The 14,545-nt window shown below is 41.3% G+C and overlaps 1 protein-coding gene across 1 annotated transcript in view; it reads right to left on the bottom strand.

The window, feature by feature from the left end:
* Positions 1-14,545, bottom strand: part of GSTCD (glutathione S-transferase C-terminal domain containing) — a 141,191-nt gene that overhangs the window by 24,592 nt on the left and 102,054 nt on the right. The window contains exons 6-8 of the mRNA XM_070433268.1: positions 6,154-6,269; positions 5,952-5,996; positions 1,815-1,943 (exon numbers count right to left, since the gene is read on the bottom strand). Of these exons, the coding sequence (XP_070289369.1) occupies positions 1,815-1,943; positions 5,952-5,996; positions 6,154-6,269 (290 nt within the window). The remainder of the gene's footprint in view (positions 1-1,814; positions 1,944-5,951; positions 5,997-6,153; positions 6,270-14,545) is intronic.

Below are 14,545 nucleotides of genomic sequence, written 5' to 3'. Positions count from 1 at the left end.
GCAGCCTCAGGTCCCTGCTGATCACTCGTTATGGGAACCCTGCCACCGGTGCGGGCGCAGTCATCTTGTGATGGTGTGACGGTCAATTTGCATATCACCTCTTTATCATATAGGAGTATTATGAAATGTAGAGCAAATATCACTTCCAAAAGGACTTACACATTTTTAGTTGGTGTTAGTAAATTATGACCTTGAAATATGTAAGAATATGCCACAATAATTTAGCACCTATAAGCCAAAGAAGGATAAAGAGACATATGGCCAATAGGGTGGGAATTTTGTAAACTGAGAGAGGAATAAATGGGCAGCAATGTCTTGCTACCTGATACATTCTGCCTGGTGTGCTGGTAACATGGGCACTGTCTCAATAACTCATTTCATGGAGGAAGCTTTAATCTTTTCCTGTTTATGTGCACTTTAAGGTGCACATAAATATATATTTAATTTTAATTTACTGGATCAGATGTCAGCATTTTCCTGAATTTCCTTATGAACAGTTACCTTATTAATAGTTTTCTTAAAGTTTACTTCTCTTTTTATAGGCTTGGCTTGAGAGAACCAATCTAGATTGTATCTACAAAGGAAACAAATTGCATACTCTTTAGGCTGTAAAAAATAACAACACACTCCACAAATTTCAGTAGCTTATATTTAAGAAATGACCCTCACTGGAAAAACATCAGAAGCACGACCAAAGGTCTGAGCATCTGAACCTGGACAAGAGTTCCATTAGATGAGCCCACTGAGTCTGTCATGTGAACACATACAGCTGGGAATGCACACAATCACAACCTTCCTGGAAAGTGATTTGGCAAATGTATTAAGAGTCTTAAACATCTGGATGCATAAGATATTCATCATAGTAATAATTACATTATAACAACATGAACAAAAAAGAAACATGATTAATTAGTAGGGAAAAGATTTCATTAAAGCAGAATCAGAGTATAATTTCAATGTTAGCATATGTGTTGATATGCATTTGTATGGCTGCATAAATATCTAAAGAGCAATTTTTTTAGCAGGTATTAATCTTTCAGTAACAGAAGTACTGATGATTCATCTTAATAGTATTATGTATTTTTCTGTATGGAACATAGAGTCCTATAAAAGTCAGGAAAAATTTATTGAAAACAAATGCAAGGAATAGCAGCAACACCAATATCTTAATGAAATTCAAATTCCACCAGAGCACACAAACTTGGGTTTAAAGAGCTGGTAGAATCACACATCTTAGGTCTTTTTAGTAATATTGAATAATAATAATTTGGTCTTAAGGTTTTAGAAACATGATTAACATATTTTCTGTTTCTTGGATGCTAAAAATACAGGTGGATATCAAATCCTAGCTAAAGTAAATATTACTTAAAGATAACTCTAGTATTTATAGGTTACTAATAAGCTATATTTTTCAATTATCTTTGTTTTTCTTTTTTTTTTATTATCTCCTAAAAATGTAGCATAAATCAAGGGAAGTCATCTTCATTAGAATTCATTCATTGCATTCAATTAATAGCTATTTTAAAGTACTTGCTATGTGTCAAACATTGTTTTGAGGCACTGGGGATTCTGCAGTGAAGAAAATAAAGTTCTTATCTGGTTGAAGAACAAATGTTATCTCTATCATATAATGATGAAGTGTTATGAATAAAATAATATTTATTAGTATGCTATATTATGTAGATAATATAAAATAAAAGTTATAAATTTCTTAGTTTCGCAAAGAATATAAAAGTACCTCTTTTATTTACTTTAAGGCATATCATTTTTCTTACTTTTTAAACTAAGGAAATTGAAATTGTTTTATTACTTACCCCAATATTAAACATTCCTGTAAAATACTCCATATTTGCTTGAATAAACCAAATGTTGCTTAGACCTAGCTCATCACTTCTCTTCTTAGCACGGATTAATGATAATTCCTTGTTTTCTATTAATGTAACCTAGATTTCACCCAGGAAACAAAGTATATTTAGAAACATAATTCAGACATCAGGGCAAAGTATTATTACTGTATTTCATAGTCTTAATAAACTATACTAATAATAGAGAAATATGCAAATTATCTGTTACATCGTAACATCACAACCAGATCAGCAGGCTACATCTTCACCCTCTGCTCAGGCAGCTGCAAGGCCCGGGGTAGGATAGGATACCATAGGAGGGGATAAGAAAGGAGAGGGAGAGGAAGGCAGGCCTGTATGTGGACAGGCCGAGAGGAGAAACAGAAATACAGAAAGGGAACAAGAAAAAGATGCAGGAATGGAAAAGGGAAGAAAACTGCAGGGCTGCATGTGGGAGGGGGTGGCAACTGCGGGGAAGGGGGGGAGCAGGTGTGCTCAGTGAGGGGTAGGGCGGGAGCCCCACCCAGATGTGGGAAGAGGACGGTGGCCCCCGGTGCAGGCCGATGGCGGGGAGGCGCCCACGGGTCTGGGACAGAGTGGTGGGTGGTCCGAGACCTTCTGGGTGGAGACGCTCCTGCTTCACAGTAGCAGCAGTGCCCGGGCCACGTGGGCTTCGGCCACCCTCACTGGGCTGGGCATCCCGGGCAGGAAATGGGAGCAGGACGGAGGCAGGGAGGCCGGGGAAGGGGGGCGCAGCAAACACCTGGCCAAAGCTGAGCCCTGGGCTGGGGTTAATGCCCCTCCCCCCCCAACGGAAACTTTAAGAAGGGAAGGATGGAGGGAAGAACTTTATAAAGGAGTCAGTAGAGAGCAGAGTAAAAGAAGGCAAGAGGATGTATGAGTGAACTGTAGGAGCTATAATGAAAATCAAGTATAGTTGTGTACTGGGGACAGATTTTAAAAGTAAGAGTCAGAAAAGAAAAAAGATAAATGATAGTGAATAATTAGGCAGATAGATAGATAGATAGATAGATAGATATTAAAACAGTGAAAGTAAGTAGAGAAGAATGTATGGGAAAGGTAGGCTGAGAGAGAAAGAGGGAGGGAAGAAAAGTTTTAAAGGGGAGCCAGTAGAGCTTAAAAGGAGAATGGGAAGAAGGAAGAAATGGGGGAGGGAGCAAAGCAGGTCCGAAGGAGGAAGTGAAGGAAAAAATTAAGGTGGGAAGGAAGGAAAAGGGGAGGGAGGGCAGGGGGTAATGATAAAGGAAAGAAGGAATGTGGGGAGGGAGGGAGGGTAGGAGAAAGATGGGAAGAAGGATGATGGAACAGAAGTAGGAAATAAGGAGGAAAGAAAAGTTTATAAATGATGAGTCAGTAGGAAAAAGTATTACATAAAGGAGAGAGAAAAATTGTGTGAGAGGGAGAAGCCAATAAGGAAGTCAAATACAATTGTGTGTGAAGGGGATAAGATTTAAAAAAAAAGTTAATAGGGGTGACCAGGCCAGTAGGGGAGGGCAGTTAGGGAGATCAGGCTGGCAGGGGAGGGCAGTTAGGGGGATCAGGCTGCAGGCAAAGTGGTTAGGGCAGGCAGGCAGGTGAGCGGTTAGGAGCCAGAGGTCCCGGATTGGAGAGGGTGCAGTTCAGGCTGAGGGACCCTTTCTGACCTGCACTCTCTCTCTCTATATATAGTATATATTCTATACTAGAGGCCCAGTGCATGAAATTTGTGCATGGGTGGGGTCCCTCGGCCTGGCCGGCAACCAGGGGGAGGGACCATGGGAGGTTGGCCTGCTGCCCCCCATTGGGGCCAATTGGGGAGCCCGCTGGCCGGGGGAGGGACCGCAGGAGGTTGGCCCCGGCAACAAGCTAACCAACAGCCGATTCTGTGAAGAATCGGGCTCCCTCCTCCCTCCTGTCTGGGTTCAGGGTGCAGGTGAGCCAAATTCAAGGCTGTCGGGCCCCAGAAGCAAGGTCTGGATCAGTGCGTGACCAGCTGGTCGACTGGTCGTAATGGTCGCTTAGGCTTTTATATATATAGATGGATCCTTATCCTGTGCCAGGAAGTATACCAGATAATATGGTACAAAAGTGAACAAGGTCTTTGAACTCTTGAAGCTTACAGTTGTAATGATATAAGTAAAATAGGCAATTATAATACAGTGATAAGTGTTTAATAAAAGACATATAATGTGTTATCAGAGCACCTACACCTGATGATTATGGCATGTTTTATTCAATCAATATGGAAAAGTAGCCCTGCTGTTATAGCTCAGTGGTTGAGCATTGGCACATGAACCAGGAGGTCATGGTTCAATTCCCAGTTAGGGCACATGCCTGGGTTTTGAGGCAGCCAATCAATGATTTGCTCTCATCATTGATGTTTCTATCTCTCCCTCTCCCTTCCTCTTTCTTAAAATCAATAAAAACATATTTTTAAAAAAATATGGAAAACTAACATATTTACTGAGGCCTGAACAATTAATAGAAATTAGCTGGGGCAATGAAGTAGTGTTTCAGGCAGACAGAGAAACATATATGAAGGCCCAAGGTGAGAAATATACTAAGTTTGAAGAACTGACGAAACTGGTGTAGCTGGGCACAATGTGTGACGGTGATGGTGGGCATGGGGAGCAGGGTGTGGGGATGGAAATCAGACTGGAGAGGCAACAGGAGCCAGACCATGAGTGATAACAGAAGTTTCAGCTGCTGCAATGAATAGTATGGATTAGTGGAGCAAGGCAGAAGGCAGCGCCACCATTAGGAGTCTCACAGTAATCCAGGCTAAGGAAGACAGGAGAGGAGCATCCGTTTGGATGGAGAAAAGTGGGCAGAATTGTCACTTTCATCATGATCATTCCTAGTTCTACCCTAATTTTGTCCTCATGTTTGTCTTTATGGGAATATCCTGGATCCTTTGTATAATAAAACCTGTCAGAGCACCCTGGGTGTCAAACGCTTCCCTCTTCCCGGTCTCTGTCCCCAGGAGAACTGTTAGGGAGGAAAGAAGATGCCATGTGCCCGACTCTGTTTCTACAGGATTCTCATGTATGAGCTTTCTTCCTCCAATCATGAAATTGTTGCTTTTTAAAATAATAAAACAGACACCTGCCTGTTTCTCCCAGGAGTCCTTATTTATTTACTCCTTATTTCCTAAGAAAGTAAAAGAATAAGACCAGCCCTCCAATTGCCATCATTCAGATATACATCATTCACACCAGTCTATGAGCTCTTCCACATTTTTTTTTCTTCTGGGAGTGCAGTAATCATTGTAACTATTTTGTCCATTCTAGAGAGCTCACAAGCAAAGAATGTGCCCCAGTTTAATTGTATTTTTTGAAAAATGACATAAAATTCTAGAATTTTATGTTAAAAGATGATCACTGTGAGGAAATTATTTAATATGGCAGAAGACTAAAAATAGAAAACTTCTAATAAATAGTGGCAACAGTAGCATAAATAATGGTACATTTTCTTCAACACATATTATGTGGTAACATTTTAGTACTGTTTTGATGAAAACATTTACAACTATTTGCAATAGGGAAAACCTTTTTTGATACAATATTGAGTGAAAACATAACTAAAATTATATTTGCATTTTTAGATTTTGCAACAATAAATAACCTTAAGGACAAGAACTTATTAAGAACATGAGGAGAAAATCATTTCATGGATCAGGGGAGGTAGATTGGATTTTGTTTTTCTTTAAAATTTTGTTATTGTTGTTACAATTTCGATACAATGCATAAAAATCAAGTTACCAAAAGAATATGCTCAACAAGTTTCAGATGCTAGTATTTCCAGAATAAAATTTTGGTGACGATTAAACTAGTTTTATCATTATTTTACTTAGCAGTGGAATAGTTATTTATTTTTAAAATTATTTAATATATAACTCTTTTATACAGTTAAAAACTATTGTGATCCTACTTTTTCCTTAAGATTTTGAATCTTAGAAGTTTAGTTCAAAGAAAAAAAGAAAATGCCTGTGCCACACATTTGACCCGGGTGAATGATTGTAAACTCAAGAGCAGGTATAAGCCAGGCTTAGCTAACTGAACCATGTCGTTTTCTGATGTTTTCTTTTATCTGTTGTTCAGACTTTACCTGGCATAATGGCAGCATATGAGCGAGCATAATCCCAAGGTGACCCTAAAAGAGGCAGGAAAAGACACAAGTTAAAGTTGGTCCCTAAGGTTTCTGCTCATCCTGAGATAACAATCTTGCCAAATAAAAGCACATCCTTGAATGTAATGTAAAGTCACATAGTCTTGGAAAGACTAAAAAGATACGTGAAGAGATATCATACCCCACCGCTGCAGAAATCCACAATTCTATCGCCAGGTTTGGCCTGATTTGTCACCACATACACAAGGTTGTTTAACTGTTGCTGCTTCCTCAACGCTCGATCACTGGACATTTTACCTGGAAAGACAAGAGGTGAAGAAAATGAAATGTGTATTCTGTGGGGTTGAGAAGACACGAGTAGAATAGACTACTAGCATGCAGGAAGAGGGGTAAATAGATAAATAAACTACAAATTCTGTATAACCCACTAGGAGAAACTAGAGAACTGGAACTCAAATGAACTCTTTTTTATTTCAGTCTTTTAAAATTTTTTAATATATTTTTCTCTCTTTATTGATTAAGGTATTACATATGTGTCATTATCCCCCCATTGCCCCCCGCCCCCACTCATGCCCTCACCCCCCTGGTGTCTGTGTCCATTAGTTAGGCTTATATGCATGCATAAAGTCCTTTGGTTGATCTCTCCTCCTTACCCCCACCCTCCCCTGCCTACCCTCTGAGGTTTGATGGTCTGATCGATGCTTCTCTGTCTCTGGATCAGTTTTTGTTCATCAGTTTATGTTCATTATATTCCATAAATGAGTGAGATCATGTGATATTTATCTTTCTCTGACTGGCTTACTTCGCTTAGCATAATACTCTCCAATCACACCTGTCAGAATGGTTATCATCAAATGACAAGTGCTGGTGAGGATGCAGAGAAAAAGGAACTCTTGTGCTCTGCTGGTGGGAATGCAGACTGGTGCAGCCACTGTGGAGAACAGTATGGAGTTTCCTCAAAACACTAAAAATGGAACTCCCGTTTGACCCAGTGATCCCACTTCTAGGGATATATCCCAAGGAACTAGAAACACCAATCAGAAAGGATATATACACCCCTATGTTCATAGCAGCACAATTTACAATAGCTAATATTTGGAAACAGCCTAAGTGCTCATCAGCAGATGAATGGATTAGAAAACTGTGGCACATCTACACAATGGAATACTATGCTGTGGTAAAAAAGAAGGAATTCTTACTTTAGTCTTATCCAACTTTTCTTTCAATACATAGTGACAGAAAATCTATGAAAAAAGTGTTTTAAAGAAAGAACACAGAGGAGGAACCAAGATGGCAGCATAGGTACACACTTGTACTTGCTGCCTCACACAACCACATCAAAACTACAACTAAAAGACAAAACAGATATTATCCAGAACCACAGGAAGGCTAGCTGAGTGGAACTTCTCCAACTAGAAGGAAAGAGGAAAGTGTATTGAGATGGGTAGGAGGAACGGAAGTGAGGAGGTACAGAGCCATGCGCGGAAACGAGCTGGCAACTGGATACGCTGTTGTCTTTTTCAGTTGGGAGGGAGATACAAGCTCCTGACTGCTCTGAACTCCAGTTCCAGGTGAGACTCTGGGGACCCAGACTCATACGGGGAGAAAGTGGACTATCTGGCATCGGGACAGGAACGTGAGGGTGGCTTTCTCGAAGAGGTGCTTGCAGCAATCATTGTTCCTGCACGGGGCACGGGACACAGAGACCTGGGAACCTCTCAGAGGCAGGGCGGACTGGCAGCCATTGCTGTTTGCACCACCCTGTGATTCCCTGAGACCCCTCCCCACACAATTTACAACCCCACCCAAGCTGAAAGCAGAGGCTGTTGCATATGAATGGCCTGTTCTTTTGCAATCTAAAACCTAATAAACAGCTGCTGGGTCAAAGAGCACCAAAACTTCCAAAAGATGGACTAAGGCTTGGCAAAAGCCTGCATTGCTTCACAGCTGCGCCTCATCTGAGCACTTCCAAACCCCAAACAAAGAGGAGGAATCTGAAGATCTCTGTAGCTCCTGCTGGGTGGCCTCAGGCAGTGGGTGACTTTGCATCTCCTTGGACATCCAAGAGCCCATCTACCCAGTGGTCAGTGTGAGACCATACCAGAATACAACTCTTCACATCCATAAGCGACACACTTAAGGGGCAGACTCAGTGAGCAGCAAAGCCCCACTGAAGCAAGTCCTGCCCCATAAGGGTATCTCCAGCACAGAAGTTCTCCCACTGTAGACACAGCTGGTCCTCACAGCCAATTGCCCTGGTGGTCAATTCCTCCCAGTGAAACCAACAGCAATCAAGGCTTAACTACAACAAGACTATGCACACAGCCCACAAAGGGGTGCACCAAGAGTGTCCACCTCAGGTGACTGGGGATGCTGGGCAGGTGACTGGGCCCTATAGGACACCTAGCACACAAAACCACTCTATCAACACAGGGAAGCAGCCAAAATGCGGAGACAAAGAAACAGGTCACAAATGACAGAAATGGAGGAAAGCAAACTACTGGATATAGAGTTCAAAACCACGGTTATAAGGTTACTCAAGAATCTTCTAGAAACCTCCGAGAAATATAGTGAGACCCTCAAGGATATGAAAAAGGACCAATTAGATATTAAGCATACACTGACTGAAATAAAGAATAATATACAGAGATCCAACAGCAGACTAGAGGACCCCAAGAATCAAGTCAAAGATTTGAAATATGAAGAAGCAAAAAATACCCAACTGGCAAAGCAAAAAGCAAAAAGAATCCAAAAATATGAAGGTAGTGTAAGGAGCCTCCGGGACAACTTCAAGCATACCAACATCTGAATTATGGTGGTGCCAGAAGAAGAGAGAGAGCAAGATATTGTTAACCTATTTGAAAAAATGACAGAAAACGTTCCCTACCTGGTGAAAGAAATAGACTTACAAGTCCAGGAAGCACAAAGACCCCAAACAAGAGGAATCCAAAGAGGACCACACCAAGACACATCATAATTAAAATGCCAAGGGCAAAAGACAAAGAGACAATCTTAAAAGCAGCAAGAAAAAAAAAAAACAGTTACCTACCTACAAGGGAGTGCCCATATGACTGTCAGCTGATTTCTCAACAGAAACTATGCAGGCCAGAAGGGAGTGGCAAGAAATATTCAAAGTGATGAATAGCAAGAACCTACAACCAAGATTACTCTACACAGCAAAGCTATCATTTAGAATTGAAGGTCAGATAAAGAGCTTCACAGATAAGAAAAAGTTAAAGGAGTTCATCACTACCAAACCAGTATTATATGAAATGCTGAAGGTTATTCTTTAAGAAGAGGAAGAAGAAGAAAAAGGTAAAGATAAAAATTATGAACAACAAAGTGACAACAAATATCTATCGATAAGTGAATCTAAAAATCAAGTGAATAAAAAAATCTGATGAACAGAATAAACTGGTGAATAGAATAGAATCAGAAGCATAGAAAGGGAGTGGACTAACAATTCTCGGGGGGCGGGGGGGAGCAGGTGTGGGGGGTGAGGTAAGAGACTGAACAAAAATTGTACACCTATGGACAAGGACAGTGGGGGGGGGTAAGGGTAGGGGGTGGGTTGGGAACTGGGTGGAGGGAAGCTATGGGGGGAAAAAAGAGGAATAACTATAATAATCTGAACAATAAAGATTTATTAATAATAAAAAAACTGTTAAAATAAAAAAAAGGAAAGAACACAACATGTGAAACATTAAGTTCAGGTCATAAACAAAGTAATTGTTCAATGCATGCTTTCTGGATTAATAACAATAGGGACCTATTGTAAAAATTACCTAATTTCAGCACATTGCTTAAATCTCCTTGGAGAAAGTAGATCTATAATAAATAAAAACTTTTTTTTTTGTAACTGGCCCATCCTTAAACTTGATTCTTCTGATTAGGACTCTTTAAACATAGGTGTCGCATTGTCTGAAATATGTCAATGGTTATTATATTTAGAGAGAAACTGGATTTTCCCCTTTCTGCTTCGAAGTGTTTTCCTCATGAGTCAGACACAGAAATTTAATGCAATTAGAGATTATAGATAGGGTATTTCCAAGTATGAAATGCCTTGGGCCTAGCAGCATGAAAACATCTGAACTTTCAAAAGCCATTAGTCAAGCCCATGAATATATCTTCAGAAGAACGAATGAAATTACTTGTTTTTACAAGTTTCAAATGTACTTCTTAAAAAAATAAAAGCAAGATTAAAAAAATGTAAGAGCATATTTCAGTGATATAGATTAAAAACCCAGATAATCTTTTTTGCTTGATCAAATATTATTTACATACACCAAGGTTTCCCTGCTCCATTTTCACAGAAAAATAGTATGTTTTTTTTTCTTCTCTTTTCTGTTTTTCTTCTTATGTGACTAAAGTAAAAACATTTGAAAACTTTTATTTTAGGAAAAAATAGAAAATGTGGATAAAAAAGATCTATATAAGAAAAAAATATTTAAAAGCTCATAATTCAGAGGTTATATATATATATATATATATAATTTATTATATATATATAATCTCCTATATAATAAAGGCCTAATATGCTAAGTGTCCGACCATCCATTTGACCATCCAATCAATCGCCATGATGTGCACTGACCACCAGGGGGTAGACGCTCCAACTGGTAGGTTAGCTTGCTGCTGGGGTCCGGCCGATTGGGACGGGGTGAGACAGGCTGGACACACCCTGATGACCTCCCGTGGTCCCTCCATGGCCCCAATTGTGCACCAGTGGAGTCCCTCAGTCTAGCCTGCATCTTCTCGCAATCTGGTACCCCTAGGGATATGTCCACAGGCCAGGCCGAGGGACCCCACTGGTGCACATATCGTGCACCAGGCCTCTAGTGTGTATATATATGTTCTTCTAGTCATGTCCATAAATCCATCATTTTCTAGACAGCACATAAAATATTACAAATCTTTCCACATCTGTGCATTTATCTTTCTACTATACTACAGGCCCGGTGCATGAAATTCGTGCATGGGAAGGGGGTGGGTCCCTCAGGCCAACCTGAACCCTCTCCAATCCGGGAGCACTCAGGGATGTCCTACTGACAGCTTAAGCCGGCTCCCCATGGTTCTCTGCTCTCTAAGGGGCCTGCTGTCTGCTCTCTGCGGGGCCTGCTTGCCTGCTCGCCGCCGGCAGAGCTGAAAGGACTGGAAGACTCCAGCAGGGCTAAGGGGACTGGGCACAGCCATCTTGTGGCTATGGGCGCCACCATATTTGTGAGGGTGTGATGGTCAATTTGCATATTCCCACTTTATTAGATAGGATGTTTTAATAGTTGCATAGTATTTCATTCAGTATATATACCATTACTTATGTAGCCAGTTTCCTATTGTAATGAGTTGTGCACATTCTTAATTATTTAGCATGGCCAGATTTCAAGCACAAAGAGCTTTTATATCAAAAGTCTGGTGACTCTATTTGTGAAAAGAAATTCATGCAGCTGTAAAAAGAAATATTTTCATTTTTCTCTAAAAATATAATTATAGCCTGGCTGTGGTGGCTCAGTGGTTGAACGTTGACCTATATACCAGGAAGTTACAGTTCAATTGGGGTCAGGGCACATGCACAGGTTGCAGGCTCAATCCCCAGAGAGGTGTGCAGGAGGCAGCCAATCAATGATTCTCTCTCATCAGTGATGTTTCCATCTCTCTCTCCCTCTCTTTTCCTCTTTGAAATCAATAAAAATATATTAAGAAATAAAAATATGTAATAATAAAAGCATAATATGCTAATTAGACTGCACGTCCTTCTGGACAACCTTCCGGAATGAAGCTGGGGCTGCGAGGGAAGCCTGGGTCCTGGATGCCTGCGGGCGGCCAAGGGAAAGCCCGGGTCCCGGGTGCCAGAAGGAAGCCCGTGCCGGCAGCTGGGGGAAGGAAGGCCTACTCTTGCACGAATTTCATGCATTGGGCCTCTAGTATAATTATAAAAAAATTTAAACACAGATTAAGTGAAAGCCTCTGTCATCTTACCCTTTGTGGATAACCAGAGATTTTATAATAGTTTTCAAACACATAGCAAACTTGACATAATCTTACAATGGACACCTCTATAAACTCCACCTGAATTCTGCCATTAACAACTTACCATACTTGGTTTATTACACTTGTATTCATCTATCCATCTCTCTAATCTCTCTACCCATCCATTCATATCTCTAACTTATTTTTTAAAATAGTTTTGATTTTAGAGAGGAAGTGAAAGGGAGGGAGGGAGGGAGAGGGAGAGGGAGAGGGAGAGGGGGGGAGAGAGAGAGAGAGAGAGAGAGAGAGAGAGAGAGACATCAATGTGAGAGAGAACTATCAATCGGCTGCCTCCCACACGTGCCCAGATGGGATGGAGCCCGAAACCTGGGCATGTGCCCTGACTGGGAATCCAACTGGTGACTTTTTAGTGCACAGATGTGCTCAACTAACTGAGCCTCACCAAACAGGTCCAACTTATTTTTTTTATGGCAGTGCAGTTTTGATTTGGAGGAGGAAGAATAAGAACAAATAAGGGGATGAGAAAGGGGGTGTTCAGAATGCAAAAATGGAAAATACTTTTGAGGCCTTGGGAGGGTTAGAGTCACAAATGCTACTATTAAATGGAGCCACTGTACAGCAAGGAATGAGCACAAGCATTTTAGTCTTTTTTGTGTTTGTAGATTTCTTAACAATTCTTTGTCAAGGATTTTCATAATAGAAAGTCAAAGGGAATAATCTTTTGTTAAGAATGAGAAGAAAATTTATTTAGTGGAATATCTAATAGCAAGTTCTGTATCATATTTCTATTAGTCATTTAGAATTGCCTAACTTTTTTAGGTCTTTTCCTAGAGCAAATGTTGATGAAGATCTGTGTCTCTTGCTAAGATTGCATCTTTACATATAAGGGATCTGGCCTGAAATGAAGGTCGAAGGCAAAGGGTTGTGTTTAAATAGAGAGACTATTAAACTGCACATACTATTCACAGAGTAAGCTAAAAATTATGCTCAGATGCTTTATGGAAAACTCTAATAAAGCACTCCTCTTTCCCATTCCAGTTTTATAAATATTATGAAGCTCCTAGAACCATGAACAGGATCTCAAATACATTGAACGAGGTAAGAAAGTGGTATTTTAAGATAAGGCATTAATTAAAAAATCAAATTTGATTTATAGTCAATATTCTTGTGCCCAAGTTACCATTTACAAGCATAAATTATAACCTATTTTTAGCTTGGCTAAAAATCATGATTCTTTAGGTGTCACCAGGAAAAAAAAACAACCACCCTCAAAAATCAAAAGTTTTGATACAAGTGACTTCACTTGTTCCAGGATGTAATTCTCCCACACTGAAGTCTTCTTGTCTATTCACGTGCAGAGGAAACTGATGATTGAACAACTCTGCGTTGCCCAGAAAGAAAGTACAAAGGTAAAGAAGCCATTTTTATAAAAAAAAATATTTTTTTTATTAATTTCAGAGAGAAAGAGAGAGGGAGAGAGATAGAAACATCAATGATAAGAGAGAATCATTGTGGCTGACTACTGCATGCCCCCTACTGGGGATCGAGCCCACAATCCAAGCATGTGCCCTGAAGGGGAATTAGACCACGACCTCTTGGTTCATACGTTGATGCTCATCCACTGAGCTATGCCGGCTGGGTAAGAAGCCAGTTTTTAAGCCTAAGGAAGAGCCATATTAGAAAACTAGCATTTTTTCTATCACTCAATAAGGCAAAACAAAATAAAAACCATGGATGGAAATTGCGCACATGTGCAACCAGGACACCTGCTCAGTCTAACAAATTATGCTCAAGATTAGGCTCTTAATTTTTTTGTTTCCTACTCTGAAACACCAAAGTACTATGCTTGTTATAGCTTAGTAGGAAAAGGAAAAGTGTTGGGTGCTTGTATACACATTAGAGGCCCAGTGCACAAAAATTTGTGCACTCAGGGGGGTCCCTCAGCCTGGCCTATGCCCTCTTGCAGTCTGGGACCCCTCGGAGGATGTCCACCTGCTGGCTTAGGCCCGCTCCCTGGGGGATCGGGCCCAAGCTGGCAGTCAGACATCTCTCTGGCAGCCCGGCAGCCCTCAGAGGATGTCCACTTACCAGCAGGGAGCAGACATAAGCTGCAGTCGGACATCCTTAGTGCTGCTGAGGAGGCAGGAGAGGCTCCCACCACCATCGCTGTGCTGGCAGCCATCAGCTTGGCTTGTGGCTGAGCAGAGCTCCCCCTGTGGAAGCTTACTGACCACCAGGGGACAGCTACTGGATTGAGCATCTGCCCCCTGGTGGTCAGTGTGTCATAGTGACCAGTCATTCCCAGTCGTTCTGCTGTTAGGGTCAATTTGCATATTACCCTTTTATTATATGGGATAGAGGCCTGGTGCACAGGTGGGGGCCGGCTGGTTTGCCCTGAAGGGTGTCCCAGATCAGGGTGGGGTCCTGCTGGGGTGCCTGGCCAGCCTGGGTGAGGGGCTGATGGGTGTTTGCAGGCTGGTCACACCCCCTTCATGGTAGGGGTCCCCACTGGGGTGCCTGGCCAGCCTGGGTGAGGGGCTGATGACTGTTTGCAGACTGGTCAAGCCCCCCCCCAGTGGGGACCC

This window comes from Myotis yumanensis, unplaced genomic scaffold (assembly GCF_028538775.1).
Source record: "Myotis yumanensis isolate MYYU_CA2020_CCGP unplaced genomic scaffold, mMyoYum1.0.hap1 SCAF_1, whole genome shotgun sequence".
NCBI classification, from domain to species: domain Eukaryota; kingdom Metazoa; phylum Chordata; class Mammalia; order Chiroptera; family Vespertilionidae; genus Myotis; species Myotis yumanensis.
This window is presented reverse-complemented; position numbering and strand designations above follow the sequence as displayed.